The 20556-nt window shown below is 39.1% G+C and overlaps 1 protein-coding gene across 1 annotated transcript in view; it reads left to right on the forward strand.

Moving 5' to 3' along the window:
• LOC123954657 overlaps positions 1 to 20556 on the forward strand; it is a 73352-nt gene that overhangs the window by 18353 nt on the left and 34443 nt on the right. The window contains exon 3 of the mRNA XM_046026007.1: positions 19694 to 19908. Coding sequence (XP_045881963.1) covers positions 19694 to 19908 — 215 coding nt within the window. The remainder of the gene's footprint in view (positions 1 to 19693; positions 19909 to 20556) is intronic.

Below are 20556 nucleotides of genomic sequence, written 5' to 3' on the forward strand. Positions count from 1 at the left end.
GGCAGGAAAAGTATAAGATAAACATGAAACACCTAATTAAACCAGAAAGCAAGAATGTGCTTCAAGAATAATGCAGAAATGTAAAACAGATACACAAGCTTGAAGAGAATCCCAATAGCCAAATCTGGAACATTCTGACATCAGAATAATGACAACAAAGGGTTATAATTCATTGAATAAAATAGGAGTCCATACTGATATAAACAAATTCCCTGAAAATTTGATGAAGAATGAAGTATTTTCATAGTCTCAAAAATACAAAATACTCAGCTCCTTAAAAAATACTCAACAAAGAAGGAAAGAAACATTTCCCAGTGGGGAAGCCTGGAGGATACCAGTGTGGTGAAGTGGCCGGAGGGAGTGGACGTCATCTGTGACGGCACAAATAGAAGTGGGTGCCGACTGTTAGGATGTTTGAAGAGCACAGCATTGCTTCTGCGGTTACTCCTGCCGAGGAGTAACCCAAAACTAGTTACCCAAAACTAGCTGTGAGGTTTTCTCCAACAAAACCAAATTACAAAGTAACTGACCTGTTGCCTTCAGAAGTGTCAAGGACATGAATGTCAAGGAAGACTGCGGCACTGTTCCACGGTGAGGAAAAGTAAAGACAACTAATTGCTGGGAGTGGTTCTCAACAGGTGTTTTTATTGTAAAGGACTTTATCAGGGCAACTAGCAAAGCAGGAGTGGGGTCAAGGGTTACATGATAATGTATCAACTTCCAGATTTTTTTTTTGTTGTTGTTCTCATAGGAGATTTTGTTAATTAGTGGGAAAAAAAAATCCAGGGAGCCAGGATTCTCATTATCTATCTATCTATCTATCATCTATTTTTTTAAAAGATTATTTATTTACTTATTTGGCAGAAAGAACGTACAAGCAGGGGGAGCAGCAGGCAGAGGGAGAGGGAGAAGCAGGCTCCCTGTTGAGCAGAGAGCTTGATGTGGGGCTCGATCCCAGACCCTGGCGTCATGACCTGAGTTGAAGGCAGACGCCTCACCAACTGAGCCACCCAGGTGTCCCACTATTTATTTTTTTAAACTGAGGGCATAATGGACATACAACAGGAATTTCAGGTGCCCAACATAATGATTTAATATTTGTATATATTGTGAAATGATCACCACAATAAATCTAGTTGACATCTGTCACCATACATAGTCACAACTTTTTCTTCTTGTGATGAGAACTTTTTTATGATCTACACTTAGCAACTTTAACATATGCAGTAAGGTATTATTGACTATAGTCACTATGCTGTACACTACATCACAATGACAGTTATAACTGGGATTATTTTATCATTATAAATTATAATTATGTTATACTGGAACTTTGTACCTTTTCTCCCCCTTTACTCATTTCCCCCCTGGCAGCCACCAGTCTGTTCTCTGTATCGATGAGCTTGGTTTTGTTTTTGTTTTTAATTCCACATGTAAGTGAAGTCATGCAGTATTTGTATTTCCACGTCTGACTTTTTTAACGCTCACAAGATCCATCCGTGTTGTTGCGAACGGCTGAATAATATTCCATTGTGTGTGTATCACATATTTTTTCTTTTTCCATATTCTCTCTCTCCCTTTACTTTAACTCTAGTAGAGTTAACGTACAGTGGTACTCAGGTGTCAACCTAGAGATCCAACAATTTCGTGTGTCACTCAATGCTCCTTGTAATAAACGTACTCTTCATCCCTTCACCCATGCCCCACCCATCTCTCCTCTGGTGACCATCAGTTTGTTCTCTATCCTAAAGAATCTGTTTTTTGGTTTCTTTTTTTCTTTGTTTTGTTTCTTAAATTCCACATATGAGTGAAATCATATGGTGTTTGTCTTCCTCTGGCTATTTCACCTAGCAGTATACTCTCTAGGCTCATCCGTGTTGTTGCAAATGGCAAGATTTCATTCTTTTTTTATTGTTGACTAATATTCTGTTGTGTATATAGAGCACCTTTCTTCATTCACCTATCAGTGGACACTTGGGCTGCTTCCATAATTTGGCTATCGTAAAGAATGCTGCAATAAACATATGGGTGCACATATCTTTTCTAATTTCATATTCTTGGGTAAATAGCCAGTAGTGAAATTACTGGAGTGTATGGTGATTCTATTTTTTAATATTTTGAGGAACCTCCATACTGTTTTCCACAGTGGCTATTACCAGTTTGCATTCCCACCAACAGTGCATGAGGGTTCCCTTTTTTCCACATACTCACCATGATGTTTCTTTTGTTTTTTTATTTTAGCCATTCTGCCAGATATGGGGTGATATCTCATTGTGGTTTTGACCTGCATTTCCCTGATGATGAGTGATGTTGAGCTTCTTTTCATGTGTTTCTTGGCCATCTGTTTGTCTTCTTTGGAAAATGTCTGCTCATGTCTTCTTATTTTTAAGTTGCATTATTTGTTTACTGTGTATTGAGTTGTACCAGTTCTTTATAAATTTTGGATACTAACCCTTTCTTAATTATGTCATTTTCAAGTATCTTCTCTTATTCAGTAGGTTGTCTTTTAGTTTTGTTGGTTGTTTCCTTTGCTGTGCAGAAGCTTTTTATTTCTGTGTAGTCCCAAAAGTTTATTTATTCTTGATTTTATTTCCCTTGCCTTCGGAGACATATGTAGAAAAATGTTGCTATGGCCAATGTCAGAGAAATTACGGCCATTGTTCTCTTACAGATTTTCATAGATCAGATCTATAGATCTTATAGTTCTTAGAGATATTCAGGTCTCACATTTAGGTCTTAATCCATTTAAGTTTATTTTTGTGTGAGGTGTAAGTAGAGCTTTGTAATCCAGTTTCATTCTTCTGCATGTGGCTGTCCAGTTTTCCCAACACCATTTCTTGAAGAGGCTTTTTCCCATTGCATGTTCTTCTTTGTTGAAGATTAATTAACCATATAAATATGGGTTTATTTCTGGGCTCTCTGTTCTCTTCCATGGATCTATGTGTCTATTTTTGTACCAATACCATTCTGTTCTGATTGCTACAGCTTTGTAGTCTTTTGATATCTGGGATTGTGATACCTCTGGTTTTGTTCTTCTTTTTAAAGATTGCTTTGCTTATTCAGAGTCTATCGAGGTTCCACACAAATTTTAGGATTATTTGTTCTGGTTCTGTGAAAAATGCTGTTGGTATTTTGATAGGGTATACCATGTTTTCTTTATTCATTTATCCATCAATGGACACTTAGGTTGTTTCCATATCTTGGCTACTGAAAATGATGCTGCAATGCACATGGGAGTGCGTATATCTTTCTGAATGAATGTTTTCACTTTCTTTGGGTAAATACCCAGAAGTGGAATGTGGCACATATGGTAGTTATATTTCTAACTTTTTGAGGAACCTCCATACTGTTTACCATAGTGGCTGCACCAACTTATCTTCCCTCTTACAGTGCATGAGTGTTCCCTTCTCTCCACATTCTTACCAACACTTGTTTTCTCTTTTCTTCCTGATAATAGTCATTCTAACAGGTGTGAGGCGATATTATGGTTTTGATTTGCATTTTCCTAGTGATGTTGATGTTGAGCACTTTTTCAAATACCTGTTGGCCATCTCTGTGTCTATTCAGATCCTCTGCCCATTTTAAAATCAGATTTTTTCCCATTGTGTTGTGTGTGTTCTTTATATATTCCAGTTATCAGTCCCTTGTCAGATGTATGATTTGCAAACATATGCTCCCAGTCAGTAAGTTGCCTTTTCATTTTTATTGATGGTTTCTTTTGCACTGCAGAAGCTTTTTAGTTTGATGTAGCCCCATTTGTTTTTGTTGCCTTTTCTTTTGGAGCCAGATCTAAAAACTCATCACAACACTGATGTCAAAGAGCTTATCATTTGGAATTAATTTTTGTATATGGTATTAGATAGTAGTCTAGTTTCATTCTTTTGCATATGGCTGTCCAGCTATTATCGCCTATTTATTGAAGACAGTGTCTTTTACATAGTGTATATTCTTGTCTCTTTTGTCATAAATTAGTTGACCATATATGTGTGCGTTTATTTTTGGCTCTCTACTCTGGTTAATTGACCCATGTGTCTATGCTTATACCAATACCATACAATTTGGTTTACTAGAGCTTTGTAATCTAGTTTGAAGTCAGGGAGTGTGATGCTTTCAGCTTTGTTCTTTCTCAAGATTGTTTTGGCTATTTGGGATCTTTTGTGATTCCACAAATTTTAGGGTTGTTTGTTCCATTTCTGTGAAAAATGCCATTGGAATTTTTGTAGGAATTGAGTTGAATCTGTAGATTGCTTTAGGTGGTATGGACATTTCAACAATATTAATTCTTCCCATCAATGAGCATGGAATATCTATTTATTTATTTATCTGTGTCTTCTTCAATTTCTTTCATCAGTCTTACAGTTTTCAGTATATAGGTATTTCACCTTTTTGCCCAAGTTTATTCCTAGGTTTTTAAATTCTTTTTGTTGCAAGTATAAATGGGATTGTTTTCCTAATCTCTCTGCTAGTTAGTTATTAGTGTATAGAAATGCACCAGATTTCTGTATATTTACTGAATTCATTTATCCTAACAGTTTCTGTGTGTGAGTGTGTGTGAGTGTGTGTGTGTGTGTGTGTGTGTGTAGTTTTTAGGGTTTTCTATATATAATACAATGTCATCTGCAAATAGTGACAGCTTTAATTTTTTTTTTATTTCTTTTCAGCATAACAGTGTTCATTGTTTTTGCACCACACCCAGTGCTCCATGCAACACGTACCCTAATACCCACCACCTTGTTCCCCCAACCTCCTAGCCCCCGCCTCTTCTAGACCCTCAGGTTGTTTTTCAGAGTCCATAGTCTCTCATGGTTCACCTCCCCTTCCAAGTCCAAGATATGTCTCCAAAAGCAAAGGAAACAAAAGTGAAAATAAACTTTTGGGACTTCTTCAAGATCAAAAGCTTCTGCACAGCAAAGGAAACACTCAACAAAACAAAGAGGCAACTCACAGAATGGGAGAAGATATTTGAAAATGACAGTACAGACAAAAGGTTGATATCCAGGATCTATAAAGAACTCCTCAAACTCAACACACACAAAACAGATAATCATATCAAAAAATGGGCAGAAGATATGAACAGACACTTTTCCAATGAAGACATACAAATGGCTATCAGACACATGAAAAAATGTTCATCATCACTAGCTTTAATTTTTTATTTCTTATTTGGATACCTTTAATTTTTCTTGCCTTATTGCTGTGGCTAGGACTTCCAATTCTATTTTTCAATAAAAGTGGTGAGACTGGGAATCCCATCCTCTTCCTGATGTTAGAAAAAAAGCTTTCAGCTTTTCATTATTGAGTATGGTGTTAGTTGTAGGCTTGTCATATATGGCTTTTTAAAAAGTGCTGAATTACATTCCCTTTATACCCACATTGTTGGCCATTTTTAATCATAAATCGATGTTAAAAGCTATATATATATATATATATATACATATACATATATGTATATACATATATATATGTATATATATATATATATATATATATATATATATGTATCATATTGGTTGATTGGTAGATGTTGAAATATTCATCCCGAGAATAAATCTCACTTGCTTTTAATGTATTGTTGTTGAATTCAGTCTGCTAATATATTTTTTAAAGATTTTATTTATTTGACAGAGATCACAAGTAGGCAGAGAGGCAGGCAGAGAGGAGGAAGCAGGCTCCCTGCTGAGCAGAGAGCCCAATGTGGGGCTTGATCCCAGGACCCTGGAATCATGACCTGAGCCAAAGGCAGAGGCTTTACCCCACTGAGCCACCTAGGCACCCCATGCTAATATTTTGTTGAGGAAATTTTCATCTATGTTCATCAGTGATATTGGCTTGTAATTTCCTTGTTGTGTCCTTGTCTGGTTTTGGCATCAAGATAATTCTGCCCTTGTAAAATGAATTTGCAAGTGTGTTCTACTTTTTAGAAGAATTTCTAAATTTCTAAAAGCTAAGGTATTAGCTTTTTTAATGCTTGGTAAAATTCACCAATGAAGCCATCTGGTCCTGGACTTTTGTTTGTTGGGAGGCTTTAAAAAAATTTAATTTAGTTTAAATTCAATTAATTAACATATAATGTATTATTAGTTTCAGAGGTTCAGTTTAATGATTCATCCATTGTATATAGCACCCAGTGCTCATTATATCAGGTGCCCTCCTTAATGTCCATCACTCAGTTACCCCATCTCCCTTCTCTCCTTCCCTCCAGCAACCCTCAGTTTGTTTCCTGTAGTTAAGAGTCTCTTATGATTATCTCCCTCTCTGATTTAGTCTTATATTATTTTCCCCTCACATTCCTGATAATCCTTTGTTTTGTTTCTAAAACTCCACATATGAGTGAAATAATATAATTGTCTTTCTCTGATTGACTTATTTTGCTTAGTGTAATACCCTCTAGTTCCATTCACATCATTGCAAATGGCAAGGTTTCTTTTTTTCTTTTCTTTTTTTTTTTTTTTTTGATGGCTGAGTAAAATTCCATCATATGTATATGAACCACATCTTTGTCTTTCCATAGTTTGGCTGTTGTGGACATTGCTGCTATAAACATTGGGGGGCAGGTGCCCTTCAGATCACTATGTTTGTATCTTTTGGGTAAATATCTAGTAGTGCAATTGCTGGCTCATTGCTGGGAGGTTTTTGATTACTAGTTCAAACTCCTTACTAGTAATTGGACTAATCAGATTTTATTTTTATTTCTTCTTGATTCAGTCTTGAAATGTTGTATATTTCTCAGAATTTATCCATTCTTCTAGGTTGTCCAATTTGTTGGCCTATAATTGCTCATAGTAATCTCTCTTGATCCTTTGTATTTCTGTGATACCAGTTTTAACATGTTTTTTTCTTTTTTAAATTTAAATTTATTTAATATACAGTGAAATACTGGTTTTTGGAGTAAAATGCAGTGATTTATCACTTACATACAACACCTTATGCTCATCACAACAAGAACCTTCTTTAATACCCATCCTCCATCTAGCCCATCCCTCACCCACCTACCTCCAGCAATCCTGTTTGTTCTCTATCTTTAAGAATCTCTTATGGCTTGTTTCCCTCTCTCCTTTTTTTTTTCTTTCCCCCCTTCCCTTATATTCATCTGTTTTGTCTTAAATTCCACATATGAGTGAGGGAGATCATACGGTGTTTGCCTTTCTCTGACTTTTTTTTTCATTTTTTAATTTAAATTCAATTAGCTAGCACGTAGTACATCATTAGTTTTTGATGTGGTATGTGGTATTCAATGATTCATTAGTTGTGTGTAACACCCAGTGCTCATCACATGCACCCTCCTTAATGCCCATCTCCAGTTACCCCATCCCCACCCCCCACCTTCCTTTCCACAACTCTCAGTTTGTTTCCTGGAGTCAAGAGTCTCTCATAGTTTTTCTCCCTCTCTGATTTCTTACCATTCATGTTCCCCTCCCTTCTCTTATGATCCTCTACACTATTTCTTATATTCCACATATGAGAGAAACCCTATGATAATTGTCTTTCTCTGATTGACTTATTTCATTTAGCATAATACCCTCTGGTTCCAACCAGTTCTATGTAAATGGTAAATATTCATCCTTTCTGATGGTTGAGTAATATTCCATTATATATATGAACCACAGCTTCTCTGTCCATTCATCTGTTGAAGGACATCTCAGCTCCTTCTATAGTTTGGCTGTTGTGGGCATTGCTGCTATGAACATTGGGGTGCAGGTGCCCCTTCTTTTCATTACATCAGTATCTTTGAGGTAAATACCCAGTAGTGCAATTGTTGGGTCATAGGGTAGCTCTATTTTTAACTTCTTGAGGAACCTCCATACTGTACTCCAGAGTGGCTGTACCACTTACATTCCCACCAACAGGGTAAGAGGATTCCCCTTTCTCTACCTCCTAACCAACATTTGTTGTTCCCTGTCTTGTTAATTTTAGCCATTCTAACTGGTGTAAGGTGGTATCTCATTGTGATTTTGATTTGTATTTCCCTGATGATGACTGATATTGAGTATCTTTTCATGCGTCTGTATGTCTTCTTTGGGGAAGTGTCTGTTTTAGTCTTCTGCCCATTTCTTGACTGGATTATTTATTTTTGGGGTGTTGAGTTTGGTAAGTTCTTTTTTTTATGTTTTATTTTATTTTTTTTATTCGTTTATTTGTTTATTTACAGCATAACAGTGTTCATTGTTTTGGCATCACACCCAGTGCTCCATGCAGTACATGCCCTCCCTATTACCCACCACCTGGTTCCTCAACCTACCCCCCCCGCCACCCCTTCAAAACCCTCTGGTTGTTTTTCAGAGTCCATAGTCTCTCATGGTTCATCTCCCCTTCCAGTTTCCCTCAACTCCCACTCCTCTCCATCTCCCCATGTCCTCCATGTTCTTTGTTATGCTCCACAAATAAGTGAGACCATATGATCATGCAGAAGCTTTTTATCTTGATGAAGTCCCAGTAGTTCATTTTTGCTTTTTTCCCCCTTGGCCTTAGAGTAGAGACGTGTCTTCAAGAAGTTGCTATGGCTGAATCTGACTTACTTCATTTAGCACAGTACACTTTAGTTCCATCCACGTTGCTGCAAATGGCAAGATTTCATTTTCTGATGCCCGAGTAATATTTGTGTGTGTGTGTGTGTGTGTGTGTGTGTGTGTGTGTGTGTACCACATCTTCTTATCCATTCATCAGTTGATATCCAGATAAGGACAACTGGGTTCTCTCCATCATTTGATATTGTTGAGAATGCTATTATAAACATCACAATGCATGTACCCTTTCAAATCTGCACTTTTGTATCCTTTGGATAAATACCCAGGAGTGCAATTGCTGGGTCGAGGGTAGCTCTGTTTAACTTCATGAGGACCCTCCACACTGTTCTCCACGGTGGCCGCACCGGCTTGCATTCCTACCACCAGTGTAAGAGGGGTCCCCTTTCTCCGCATCCTCGCCAACACCTGTCGTTTCTTGTGTTGTTAATTGTAGCCAGCCTGACAGGTGTGAGGAGGTCTCATTGTGGTTTTGATTTGATTTCCCTAATGATGACTGACATTTAACATCTTTCATGGTCCCTTGGCCCTCTATATGTCTCTTTTGGGAAAATGTCTACTCATCTTTTCTGCCCTTTGTTGTTGTTGTTTTAACAGGGTTATTTGTTTTTTGGGTGTTGAGTTTGATAAATTCTTTATAGATTTTGGATACTAACCCTTTATCAGATACGTCATTTGCAAATAACTTCTCCCACCGGATAGGCTGCCTTTTAGTTGTGCTGATGGTTTCTTTTGCTGTGCAGAAGCTTTTGATCTTGATGAAATCCTAACAGTTTATTTTTGGTTTTGTTTCCCTTGCCTTGGGAGACGTGTCTAGTAAGAAGCTGCTGCGGCCAATATCAAGGAGGCTGTTGCCTGTGTTCTCCTCGAGGATTCTGATGGATTTCTGTCTCACATTTAGGTCTTCCGTCCATTTTGATTTTATTTCTGTGTGTGGTGTAAGAAAGCAGTCCAGCTTCATTCTTCTGTCCAGTCGCTGGACATTCTTATGTCGCTGTCCAGTTTTCCCAACGCCACTTGTTGGAGAGATGGTCTGTTTTCCATTGGACATTCTTTCCTGCTTTGTTGAAGATTAGTTGGTCATATATTTGTGGGTCCATTTCTGGGTTTTGTACTCTGTTCCACGGATCTATGTGTCTGTTTTTGTGCCAGTACCATGCTGTCTTGGTCATCACAGCTTTGTAATAGAGCTTGAAGTCCAGAATTGTGAGGCCTCCAGCTTTGCTTTTCTTTTTCAGAATTGCGTTGGCAATTCAGGGTCTTTTCTGGTTCCGCACAAATTTTAGGATTGCTTGTTGTAGCTCTGTGAAAAGTGCTGGTGGTCCTTAGACAAGGATTGCATTGAACGTGTAGGTTGCTCTGAGCAGCATAGACATTTTAGCAATATTTGCTCTTCTCATCCATGAGCATGGAATGCTTTTCCATTTCTTTGTGTCCTCTTCAATTTCTTCCGTAAGAGTTTTATAGTTTTCAGAGCACAGGTAAACTTCTTTGGTTAGGCTTATTCCTAGGTATCTTATTGTTTTTGGTGAAATTGCAAATGGGATCAATTCCTTGGTTTCCCTTTCTGCTTTTCTGCTGCTTCATTATTGGTGGATAGAAATGCACCATATCTCTGCACATTGATTTTATATCCTGCAACTTTGTTGAATTCATGCTTTAGTTCTAGTGATTTTTTTGTGTGGAGTCTTTCAGGTTTTCTACAGAGTATTGTGTCATTTGCAAATAGTGTAAGTTTGACTTCTTCCTTGCTGAATTGGATGCCTTGTATTTCTTTTTGTTGTCTGATTGCTGAGGCTAAGACTTCCAGTACATTAAATGGTAATGGTGAAAGTGGACATTCTTTTCTTGTTCCCGACCACAGGGGAAAGGCTTTCAGTTTTTCTCCACTGTGGATGATATTAACTCTGGGATTTTCATATACGGTCTTTATTATGATGAGGTATGTTCCTTCTATCAGTACTTTGTTGAGGATTTTTATCATGAGAGGATGCTGTATTTTGTCAAATGCTTTTTCTGAAGCTATTGACAGGATTATATGGTTTTTATCCTTTCTTTTATCCATGTGGTATACCACATTGATCGATTTATGAATATTGAAACTCCCTTGCAGCCTAGGAATAAATCCCACTTGATTATGGTGAATGATTCTTTTAATGTACTGTTGAATTTGATTTGCTAGTGTTTTATTGAGAATTTTTGCATCCATAATCATCTGGGTTATTGGCCTGTAATTCTCCCCTTTAGTGGGGTCTTTGTCTGGTTTTAGAATCAAGGTAATGCTGACTTCATAGAATGAGTTTCCAAGTACTCCTTCTATTTCTATTTTTTGGAATGGTTTGAGAATAGGTATTAACTCTTCTTTAAATGGCTGGTAGTATTCCCCTGGGAATCCAACTGGCCCTGGAATTTTGTTTGTTGGGAGATTTTTGATTACTGATTGGATTTCTTTGCTGGCTATGGGTATGATCAAATTTTTCTGTTTCTTCCAGTTTCAAATTTGGCATTTTTATAGGTTTCTAGGAATTTGTCCATTTCTTCCAGATTGCCCAGTTTGTTAGCATATAGTTTTTCATAATATTTCCTTATAATTGTTTGTATTTCTGTAGTGTTGGTAATAATATCTCCTCTTTCATTCATGATTTAATCTATTTGGGTCCTTTCTGTTTTCTTTTTGATAACTCTGGTTAAACAAAACTTATCAATTTTATTAATTCTTTGAAAGAACCAGCTCTTCGTTTCATTAATCCATTCTCCTGGTTTATATTGTTGTTTTTATATCATTTATTTCTGCTCTAATCTTTATTATTTCCCTGCTTCTGCTGGCTTTAGGCTTTCTTTGCTGCTCCTCTTCTAGCTCCTTTAGGTGTTAGGTTAGGTTGTGTGAGACTTTCATTGCTTCTTGAGGTAGGCCTGTATTGCTATATACTTCCCTCTTAGGACTGCCTTTGCTGTATCCCAAAGGTTTAGACAAATGTATTTTCATTTTCATTCGTTTCCATGTATTTTTTTATTTTTATTTTTTAAAATTTTCTGGTTGACCCCTTCATTCTTTAGTAGGATGTTCTTAACCTCCATGCTTTTGTGGTCTTTCCAAATTTTTTCTTGTGGTTGACTTTAAGTTTCATAATGTTGTGGTCTGAAAATATGCATGTTATGATCTCAGTATTTTTGTACTTTGTTGATGGCTGATTTGTGACCCAGTATATGATCTATTCTGGAAAGTGTCCCCTGTGCCCTTGAAAAGAATGTGTATTCTGCTGCTTTAGAATGGAATGTTGTTGATATATTTGTTAAGTCAATCTGGTCCAGTGTGTCATTCAAAGTCATTGTTTCCTTGTGGATTTTATGCTTAGATGATCTGTCCATTGCTGTATGTGGGGTGTTAAAGTTCCCTATTATTTTATTATTATCAATGAGTTTCTTTGTTTAAAATTAGTTGATTTATATATTTGGGAGGTCCCAGTTGGGGGCATAAATATTTACAATTGTTAGGTCTTCTTGGTAAATAGACCCCATAATTATGATATAATGCCCTTCTTCATCCCTTGTTGTAGTCTGTTTTAAAGTCTAGCTTGTGGGGCACCTGGGTGGCTCAGTGGGTTAAGCCTCTGCCTTCGGCTCAGGTCATGATCTCAGAGTCCTGGGATCGAGCCCCATATCGGACTCTCTGCTCAGCAGGGTGCCTGCTTCCCCCTCTCTGCCTCCTTGTGACCTCTCTGTCAAAAAAATAAAATATTAAAAAAAAAATAAAGTCTAGCTTGCCTCGGGGCACCTGGCTGGCTTAGTTGGTTAAGTATCTGACTGTTGATTTTGGCTCATGTTGTGATCTCAGTGTCATGGGACTGAGCCCTGTATCCTGCTCTGTGCTTGATGTGGAGTCTGTTTGGGGTTCTTTCTCTCTGTTCCCCTCTGCTCCTTCCCTTTTGTGTGCTCTCTCTCTCTAAATAAACAAATAAATAAATATTAACAGTAAACAATAAAATCTAGTTTGCTGGATATAGGTATGGCTTTCTTTGGATGTCCATTAGCATGGCAGATGGCTCTCCATCCACTCAATTTCAATCTTCAGGTGTTTTTAGGTCTAAAATGAGTCTCTTGTAGGCAGCATATAGATGGATCTTGTTTTTTTTTAATCCATTCTGATACCCTATGTCTTTTGATTGGAGTATTTGTCCATTTATATTCAGAGTGATTGTTGAAATATATGAATTTAGTGCCATTGTGTTACCTGTAGAATTGGTGTTTCTTTTTGATGCTGTCTGGTCCTTTGTAGTCTTTGTTGCTCTTGGTCTTTTTTTCTCCACTCAGAGTTCTCCTTAAAATTTATTGCAGGGCTGGTTTGGTGGGAAATCTCCTTTAGTTTTTGTTTGTCTGGGATTCCTACTGAGTTCTACTTCCTGTTATTTCTTTTGGGGTGAATTTCTGTGTCATGTCATTTTGTCCAGAAAAGAAAAGAAGAAAGAAAAAAACCACAAACCACAAGACAAAAAACCCTGGATCCTGGGTGTATTTTGGTCTTGTTAAAAGAATCTAGATCCCAGGGGCACCTGGGTGGCTCAGTCGGTTAAGCATCCAACTCTTGATTTTGGCTCAGGTCATGATCTCAGGGTTGTGGGACTGAGCCCTGTATCAGGCTCCATGTGCAGCATGGAGCCTGCTTGAAATCCTCTCTCTCTGCCCCTCCCCTCGCTTGCATTCTCTCTCTCCAGAATAAATAAAATCTTAAAAAAAAAGAATCTAGGTCCCAACATAAAAGAATAAAATGAAAATAAAAAATAAACTATATGTAAAAATTAAATAAGATTAATGAAAAATAAGAAAAATTGAATAAGAAAAAAATGAAAAAAAAAAAGGTAAAAGGGAAGCTAGATCCTATTTCCTCTAGAGCTGAAGCTTTGCAGCACTCTATGATCAGCAAACTTGGTCGAGCTAGTTGTTTGTGCTGGTCTTCTGGGGCTGGGGCCCGCTGAGCGGATTCTCAGGTGGACTTGCCCTAGTAGAAATGTGCCGCCAGGGCACAGAGAGCCAGGCCTTGGTGTACATGGCTCCAGTTTCTACTAGGTGGCAGTGTTTTGCTCACTGAAGGCTTTCAGCATGGGTGGGTGGGATGAATATGGCTGTGCCTGTCCTTTAGCCTTGGAGCTGAAAACGCACCCCCTCCACTCTTCAGTGAGCCCTCACAGAAGAGCAGCCAATCACTCTGTGTCCCTGGTTTCCATCAGAACCCTGCATTCACCCTGCCTTGTCTGAACTTTTTTAAATCTCAGGCACACGACTTTCAAAAACGCAAATTTGAGGGACTCTCCTGGTGAGGACCCCTGCTGTTCCTCCGGGGGTAGAGCGTATCTTGGTGTGCTTTTGCCATTTGCTGGGGAGTCCCAGAAAAAGTGGTCACATGACTGTGCAGTGGTTCATACTTTATGGCAAAACAGAAGAGAAAGCCCCTCCTAGATCCACTGCTCTCAGTGGCTTCCCTGCACCTGTGCCTGGAGACAGTGTGGCACTTAGGCATCACCCGTTCTTGCAACCCTGGGGATCCCGAGACCGTGCTGTCACACCTGAGATTCTGCCCCACTTCGCCAGCTGAGTACCTTTAAGCCAGGCTTGGGCCCCACTGTAGTAGACATCTAAAAGTTCTGCTTTTGTGTGTTGCACTTCCCCGTAGCCTCCATAAGCAGGCCCCTCCGTGCTTCTGTATCCACAGCTCCATCTCCCCCAGTTCAGCTCTGCACCGCTACCTTCCAGAATGTGGTTGCTTTTCTAACGGTAGACTTGCAGGTTTTATTCTTTCAGATTGGTTTCTCGGGTGTTCAGAACGATTTGATAACTATCTAGGTATGTTTGAGGGAAAAGACAAGCTTAGGTCCCCTCAATCCTTGGCCATCTTAACTCTTCCTATTTCTGATTTCATTTACTTGAGCCCTCTCTCTTTTTCTTGGGGGAGTCTAGCTAAAGGTTGGTCAAATTTATCTTTTCAAATATCCAGTTCTCAGTTTCATTGATCTTTTCTATTGTCTTTTTAGTCTATTTCATTGATCTCTGCACTGATCTTTGTACTTTCCTTCCTTCTACTAAGTTCTACTAAGTTTGTTTGTTCTTTTTCTAGTTCCTTGAGGTGTAGAGTTAGGTTGTCTGAGATGTTTCTTGTTTCTTGAGGCAGGCATATCTTGCAATGAACTGCTTTTGCTGCACCCTATAAATTTTGGTATGTTGTCTTTCCGTTTTCATTTGTCTCAAGTTGTTGATTTCTTCACTGACTGTGAGGTTATTCAGTAGCATTTGTGGATTTTCTGGTTTCATTTTGTGATTGATTGCTAGCTTTGTACCACTGTGGTCAGAAAAGATATGTGAAGAATGTGTATTTTGCTGCTTTCAGATGGAATGTTTCATATAGATCTGTTAAATCCTTCTGGTCTAATTTTCATCTAAGACTGATGTTTCCTTATTTGATTTTCTGTCTGGATGATCTAGTCATTGATTAAAGTTTGGTATTAAATATCTCTACTATTCTTGCTTTACTATTTCTCCCTTTAAGTCTGTTAATATTTGTGTTATATATTTAGGAGCCTTTATGTTGGGTGCATAAGTATTTACAAACATAGTCTTTTATAGATTGACTCCTTTATCATTACGTCGTGCTCTTCTTTGTTGCTCATTAGTGTGCTTTAAAGTCCGTTTTTTATTTTTTAAAAATATCTATTTATTTACTTATTTATTTGAGAGAGAGCACAAGTGGGAGGGGACGGGGCAGGGGGAGAGTGGGAAAACAGACTTCTCACTGAACAGGGAACCTGACATAGGGCTGGATCCCAGGACACCTGGGACCTGAGCCAAAGGCAGATGCTTAACTGACTGAGCCACCTAGGCACTGGGAAAATCTACTTTTTTCTGATATAGGTATAGCTACCCGAGCTTTCTTTTGATTTCCATTTGCATTACTCCATCCCTTCATTTTCAGCCTGTGTGTGTCCTTACATCTGATGTGAGTCTCTTATAGGTAGCGTATGAATAGATGTTGGGTTTTTTCTTTTTTTAAAAGATTTTATTTATTTATTTGACAGATAGAGATCACAAGTAGGCAGAGAGGCAGGCAGAGAGAGAGAGAGGAGGAAGCAGGCTCCCTGCCAAGCAGAGAGCCCGATGTGGGGCTCAATCCCAGGACCCTGGGATCATGACCTGAGCCGAAGGCAGCGGCTTAATCCACTGAGCCACCCAGGTGCCGCTGAATAGATGTTGGGTTTTTAACCATTAAAATGACTTTTAATCTGTTCATTGAAGTAGAACTCAAATACAGAAAAGTACATAAGTCACAAACGCACAGTGCAGTGGATTCTTTACAAAATGAATACACCAAGAACAAGAAAGAGAACACGAGCCCCCAGAAGTCCTCATGCTGCCTCCCAGACACTCTCCCCACCCTTCTCCTCAGTGATTTTACTGTTCTGCCTCCAAACATCATCAATGAGTGCTGCTGACCCTCGTGTAAATGGAATAATTCAGTACGTTTCCTTGTGTTTAGCTCTTTTTGTTCAACATTATGGTTGGAGATTTATCTGTGTTGCAGTACATAGCTGTGGTTGGTTTTCACTCCTGTAAAAATTCCCATCGTAAGAATATATTATTCTTATACATTTACATATAAATATATGTAAAATATAGATACATAGATGTATAAAATTATTTGTCCGTTCTACTGTTGATGAGCATTTGTGCTTTGGGTTTTGGACCATTAGCAATGGCTCCTGTAAACCTTCTCGTGTGTGACTTGTGTTGCACTTGGACCCACATTTCTGTCAAGTGGAATTTTTTTGAATTCAGCCACTCTATGTCTTTTGATTGGAGAATTTAGTGCATTTACAGTGAAAGTATTTATCTATAGGTATGTACTTACAGCATTTTGTTAATTGTTTTCTGGTGGTTTTGTTGTTCCTGTTTATTCTTCTCTTTCTCTCTTTGTGATTTGATGATTTTTTTCTGGAGTGGTATGTTTAGATTCCTTTCTCTTTCTCTATTACATGTCTTTGCTTTGTGGTTACCATGAAGCTTACATATAGCAACCTACATTTATAACAATTTAAGTTGAAAATAATTTGTTTACACATGTTCTAAAGCTGTACATATTTAGTCCCTACCACATTTTATGTTTTTTAAAAACCTTTAAAACTTAATTTTCTTACCTTCATTCCATTAAGATGATCATGAATCTTTTTCACATTTTATGTTTTTGATGTCACATTTTACATCTTTTTATCTTGTGTATTCTTTAATTACTGTAGTTATAGTACTTTTTACTATTTTTGGTTTCTTTGAAATAATTTTATTTATTTGAGAGGGAGAGCGAGAGATAGCATGAGCGGGAGGTGGGAGAGGGAAAAGCTGGCTCCCTGATGTGGGGCTCAATCCCAGGACCCCAGGATCATGACTTGAGCCAAAGGCAGATGCTTAACTAACTGAGTCACACAGGCATTTCCACTACTTTTGTCTTCTTATCTTCATACCAGCTATAAGTGATTAACTACCATTACGATATATTTACCTTTACCACTGAATTTTATACTTTCATATACTTGTTATTAACGAGCACCCTTTCTTTTAAGCTTAAAAATATAGTCCCTTTAACATTTCATGTAAGGATGGTTTAGTGGTGATGACACCTTTAGTTTTTTTGCTGTCTGGAAAACTCTGTCTTATCTTCAATTCTGAATGACAATTTTGCTGGGTAGAGTAATCTTGGTTGGGAGTTTTTTCTTTCAGTATTTTGAATATGTGTGTCACCGCCTTTGACCTGCAAAATTTTTACTGCAAATCTGCTGATAGTCTTGTGGAGGTTCCCTTGTATATAACAAGTTTTCTCTTGCTGCTTTAACGATTCTGTCTTTAACTTTTGACATTTTAATTATAATGTGTCTCAGTACCTCAGTGTTGGTCTCCTTGCGTTTGTCTTATTTGGAGCTCTCTAGACTCGGCCTGGATGTGTTTCCTTCCCCAGTTTAGGAGAGTTTTCAGCCACTATTGCTTCAAATAATTTCGTGCCCCATAATCTCTCTCTCCACCTTCTGGGAGCCCTATCATGTGACTGTTATTCCACTGATGTTATCCTTTATGTCCCTTAACCTGTCTTCACTTTTTTCATTCTTTTTTCTTTTTGTTGCTGTGATTGGGTGAGCTCCACTGCCCTGTGCTTGAGTTCACTGATCCTTTCTTCTGCTTCAGCTAGTCTACTGTTGAACCCAGACAACGTATTTTTATGTTCAGTTACTTTATTCTTAGCTTGTGACTTCTGTTTGGTACTTTTTAATATTTTTTTCTATCTTTGTTGACTTCTCACTGTGTTCATCACACTTCTCTCAAGTTTGGTGAGCATCTTCGTGAGCATTACTTTGACTCTTCATCAGGTTCACCACCTGTCTCAATTTCATTAAGGTTATTTTCTGAGGTGTTATCTTGTTCTTTTTTTGGGAATATATTCCTCTGTTTCCTCAATTTCCTTGATTCTCTCCACGTGTTTCTATGTATTAGATGAAACAGCCATCTGTCTCAGTTCTGAGGAGTGGCCTTCTGTGGGAAATGAACATTATCATTCAAACTCGCCCTAGTTCTTTGTTGTGTCTAGAACCTTGTGATTATCCATGCAGCCTATTTTCATGGCTCCAAGTTGATGAGGGTGTGCCAAGGCCCATCCTTGTCCCAGTGGGTGAGATCTCAGTCAGCACCTAGATCCAGGTTGACTGGAAGCCAGACACTCAGGCAACAGCTTTTAAAGTATACAAATCTGTACAGTCCCATGGGGGCCACAAACATAAGCCCTGCTGGCCACCAGAACAGGTGATCTGGAGGTCTCCTGGCCTGTTCCCTGAGGGCACCTCTGTAGCTTCTAGACGAGTGGCAAGCCTGAAGCTTGCCCTAAGGCTGAAGCTCCAGGACAAGCAGAAAGGCCTCTTCTACAGAGAGACTCGGGGTGTGCCAGTCCTGCCTGTAGGGCCCTGGGTGTGGCAGCGTACCGAGAACTGTCTCTGTTATGGCTCCGTGGGACCCAGGAATGCAAGCCCCTGACCGCCAGAGCCAGTAATTCATGGGGGTGTCCCAGGGTGGCAGCCATAAAAACTGGGACACCAGATGGAAGAACTGGGGTGCCAGGGCTGTGTAAGAGCTCCCCTCTAGAGACGGTGGCACCCTGGAGCATGGCAGAGGGAGAGCATGAAGACAGAAGCCACCTTCCACGTTCTCTAGGAGGGTGTACACGGGTCTGGCGCAGAGGGAGAGCATGAAGACAGAAGCCACCTTCCACGTTCTCTAGGAGGGTTTACACGGCAGTTTACTCTTCAGCTATTTTGCTGCAATTTTTCTGTGAGGTTTTTTTTTTTAACTTCAAAAGTGTTCTTATCCCCCCCCCCACTTTTAAAAAAAGAGTTTATTTGAGAGAAAGAGAGAAAGTGCACAAATGGGGGAGAGACAGAGGGAAAGGGAGAAGCAGGGTCCCCAAAGCAGGGAGCCCTCTGTGGGGCTCCTTCTCAGGATCGCGATCATGACCTGAGCTGAAGGCAGTCACCTGGCCGACTGAGCCTCCCAGGCGCCCTCTTCATAACCTTTGACACAGTGATTTCATTTCTAGCAACCTGCCTAAGGAAATAATCAGAAACCCAATCTAAAATTTGTGTATTAAGCTTACATACTTTTTTGTAATTTAAGGTCTGTCAGTAATGTAGTATCTACCAGGAAAATGGCCAACTTAACTTAGGTGTTGTTCCTATTTTGCAGCTATTAAAAATACTGCCTTGGAACAATTTTTATTGCTTCAGGAAAAAGTCAGATGCAACGTGCTGCGTAGTCTCTCATTTATCTAGCATCTCTTGAGTTATCTCTCCACCTTCCAAGGAAGCACCTTAAACACCAGCCTGATTTTGTCTGCTGGGATTACTGTGGGTGGTTTTCTTCTTTATGTACGTGCTATTTTTCAGATTTTCCAGAATGGGCATATATATATATACATATTTATAATCAGAAGAAAAGGTTTAAAAAAACCCCAGACAATCCCACTGTCTCCCAGGAGCCTCTTAGAGGCTTCAAAGGAGAGCACTCATGGTCCTCTAAGCATACTGCAGCCCTAGGATTTATCGACGATTCTCATTTGCTTCATTTTGTTTCTTTTCTTTTCTTTTTTTTTAAAGTGAGAGATTCTGTATTTTTTCTGACTTCAGAATGGATTGCTTGCATTTTTCTGAAAACCTCAAAGAGTCGGAAAGGAAAAGTCTGCGGCCCCATTCCCAGACAGCTGGTTCCAGCCCACATCTTGTGCTCTGTGTGTCCACACTGCCTAACACTGTTTCAGTGCCGACCCATGTGGATGTCTACACAGCTGTCTCTCCTCAGGAATTGTGTGTCTGTGAGTCACGCTTCTGGAGTACTGGGACGGGTACCCTAGAAGACGAGGGGCCACAAACAGGCTCCGAGAGTGGAGATTTTGGTTTGGTACATGAAGATACTTGATGTGAGCTCTGTACGTGGCTCTGATTTCTCATGGTGTCCCCAGGCTCCCGCCGAACACCTAGAGGCCCTGGAGAAATCGGGTGTCGGGTAGACTTTTTCTAGGGTACCCTGTCAGTTCTGTGCAGTGCAGGGATGTGAACTTTGAGTCAAAAAGCCTTGTGTTTGTCTCAGCCACATAGGAGTGAGTGACCGGATTTGGCTCGGCCATGAGAGCCATGAGGGGTCCCTTACTGCCCTGGATGGTTAGCTTGAGACCAAGAGGGTTTGGGTCAAGAAATAATATGTTCACTTTCAAATCTCCCTGGGGAAGGGAATTTAGAAGATGACAGTCATTTCCTGGGCTGGAGAGACCAATGTTGAATCATTTGTTTGCTTTTTATTAACATAATTAGACTTTATTCCACTCCTTGGGAATGTGGTTCAGTAACGAAAAGTTCTCAGTCCCCGGAAGTTCTCTTTTTATGAGGATAAAGGAGAAGAAAACAAGGTGAGGAGAGATGAGATGGAAAAAGGGAAAAAGAATTTGTATATTGGCTTAGGGCGT

The sequence above is a fragment of the Meles meles genome, chromosome 12, assembly GCF_922984935.1.
Source record: "Meles meles chromosome 12, mMelMel3.1 paternal haplotype, whole genome shotgun sequence".
In the NCBI taxonomy this organism is placed as follows: Eukaryota; Metazoa; Chordata; class Mammalia; order Carnivora; family Mustelidae; genus Meles; species Meles meles.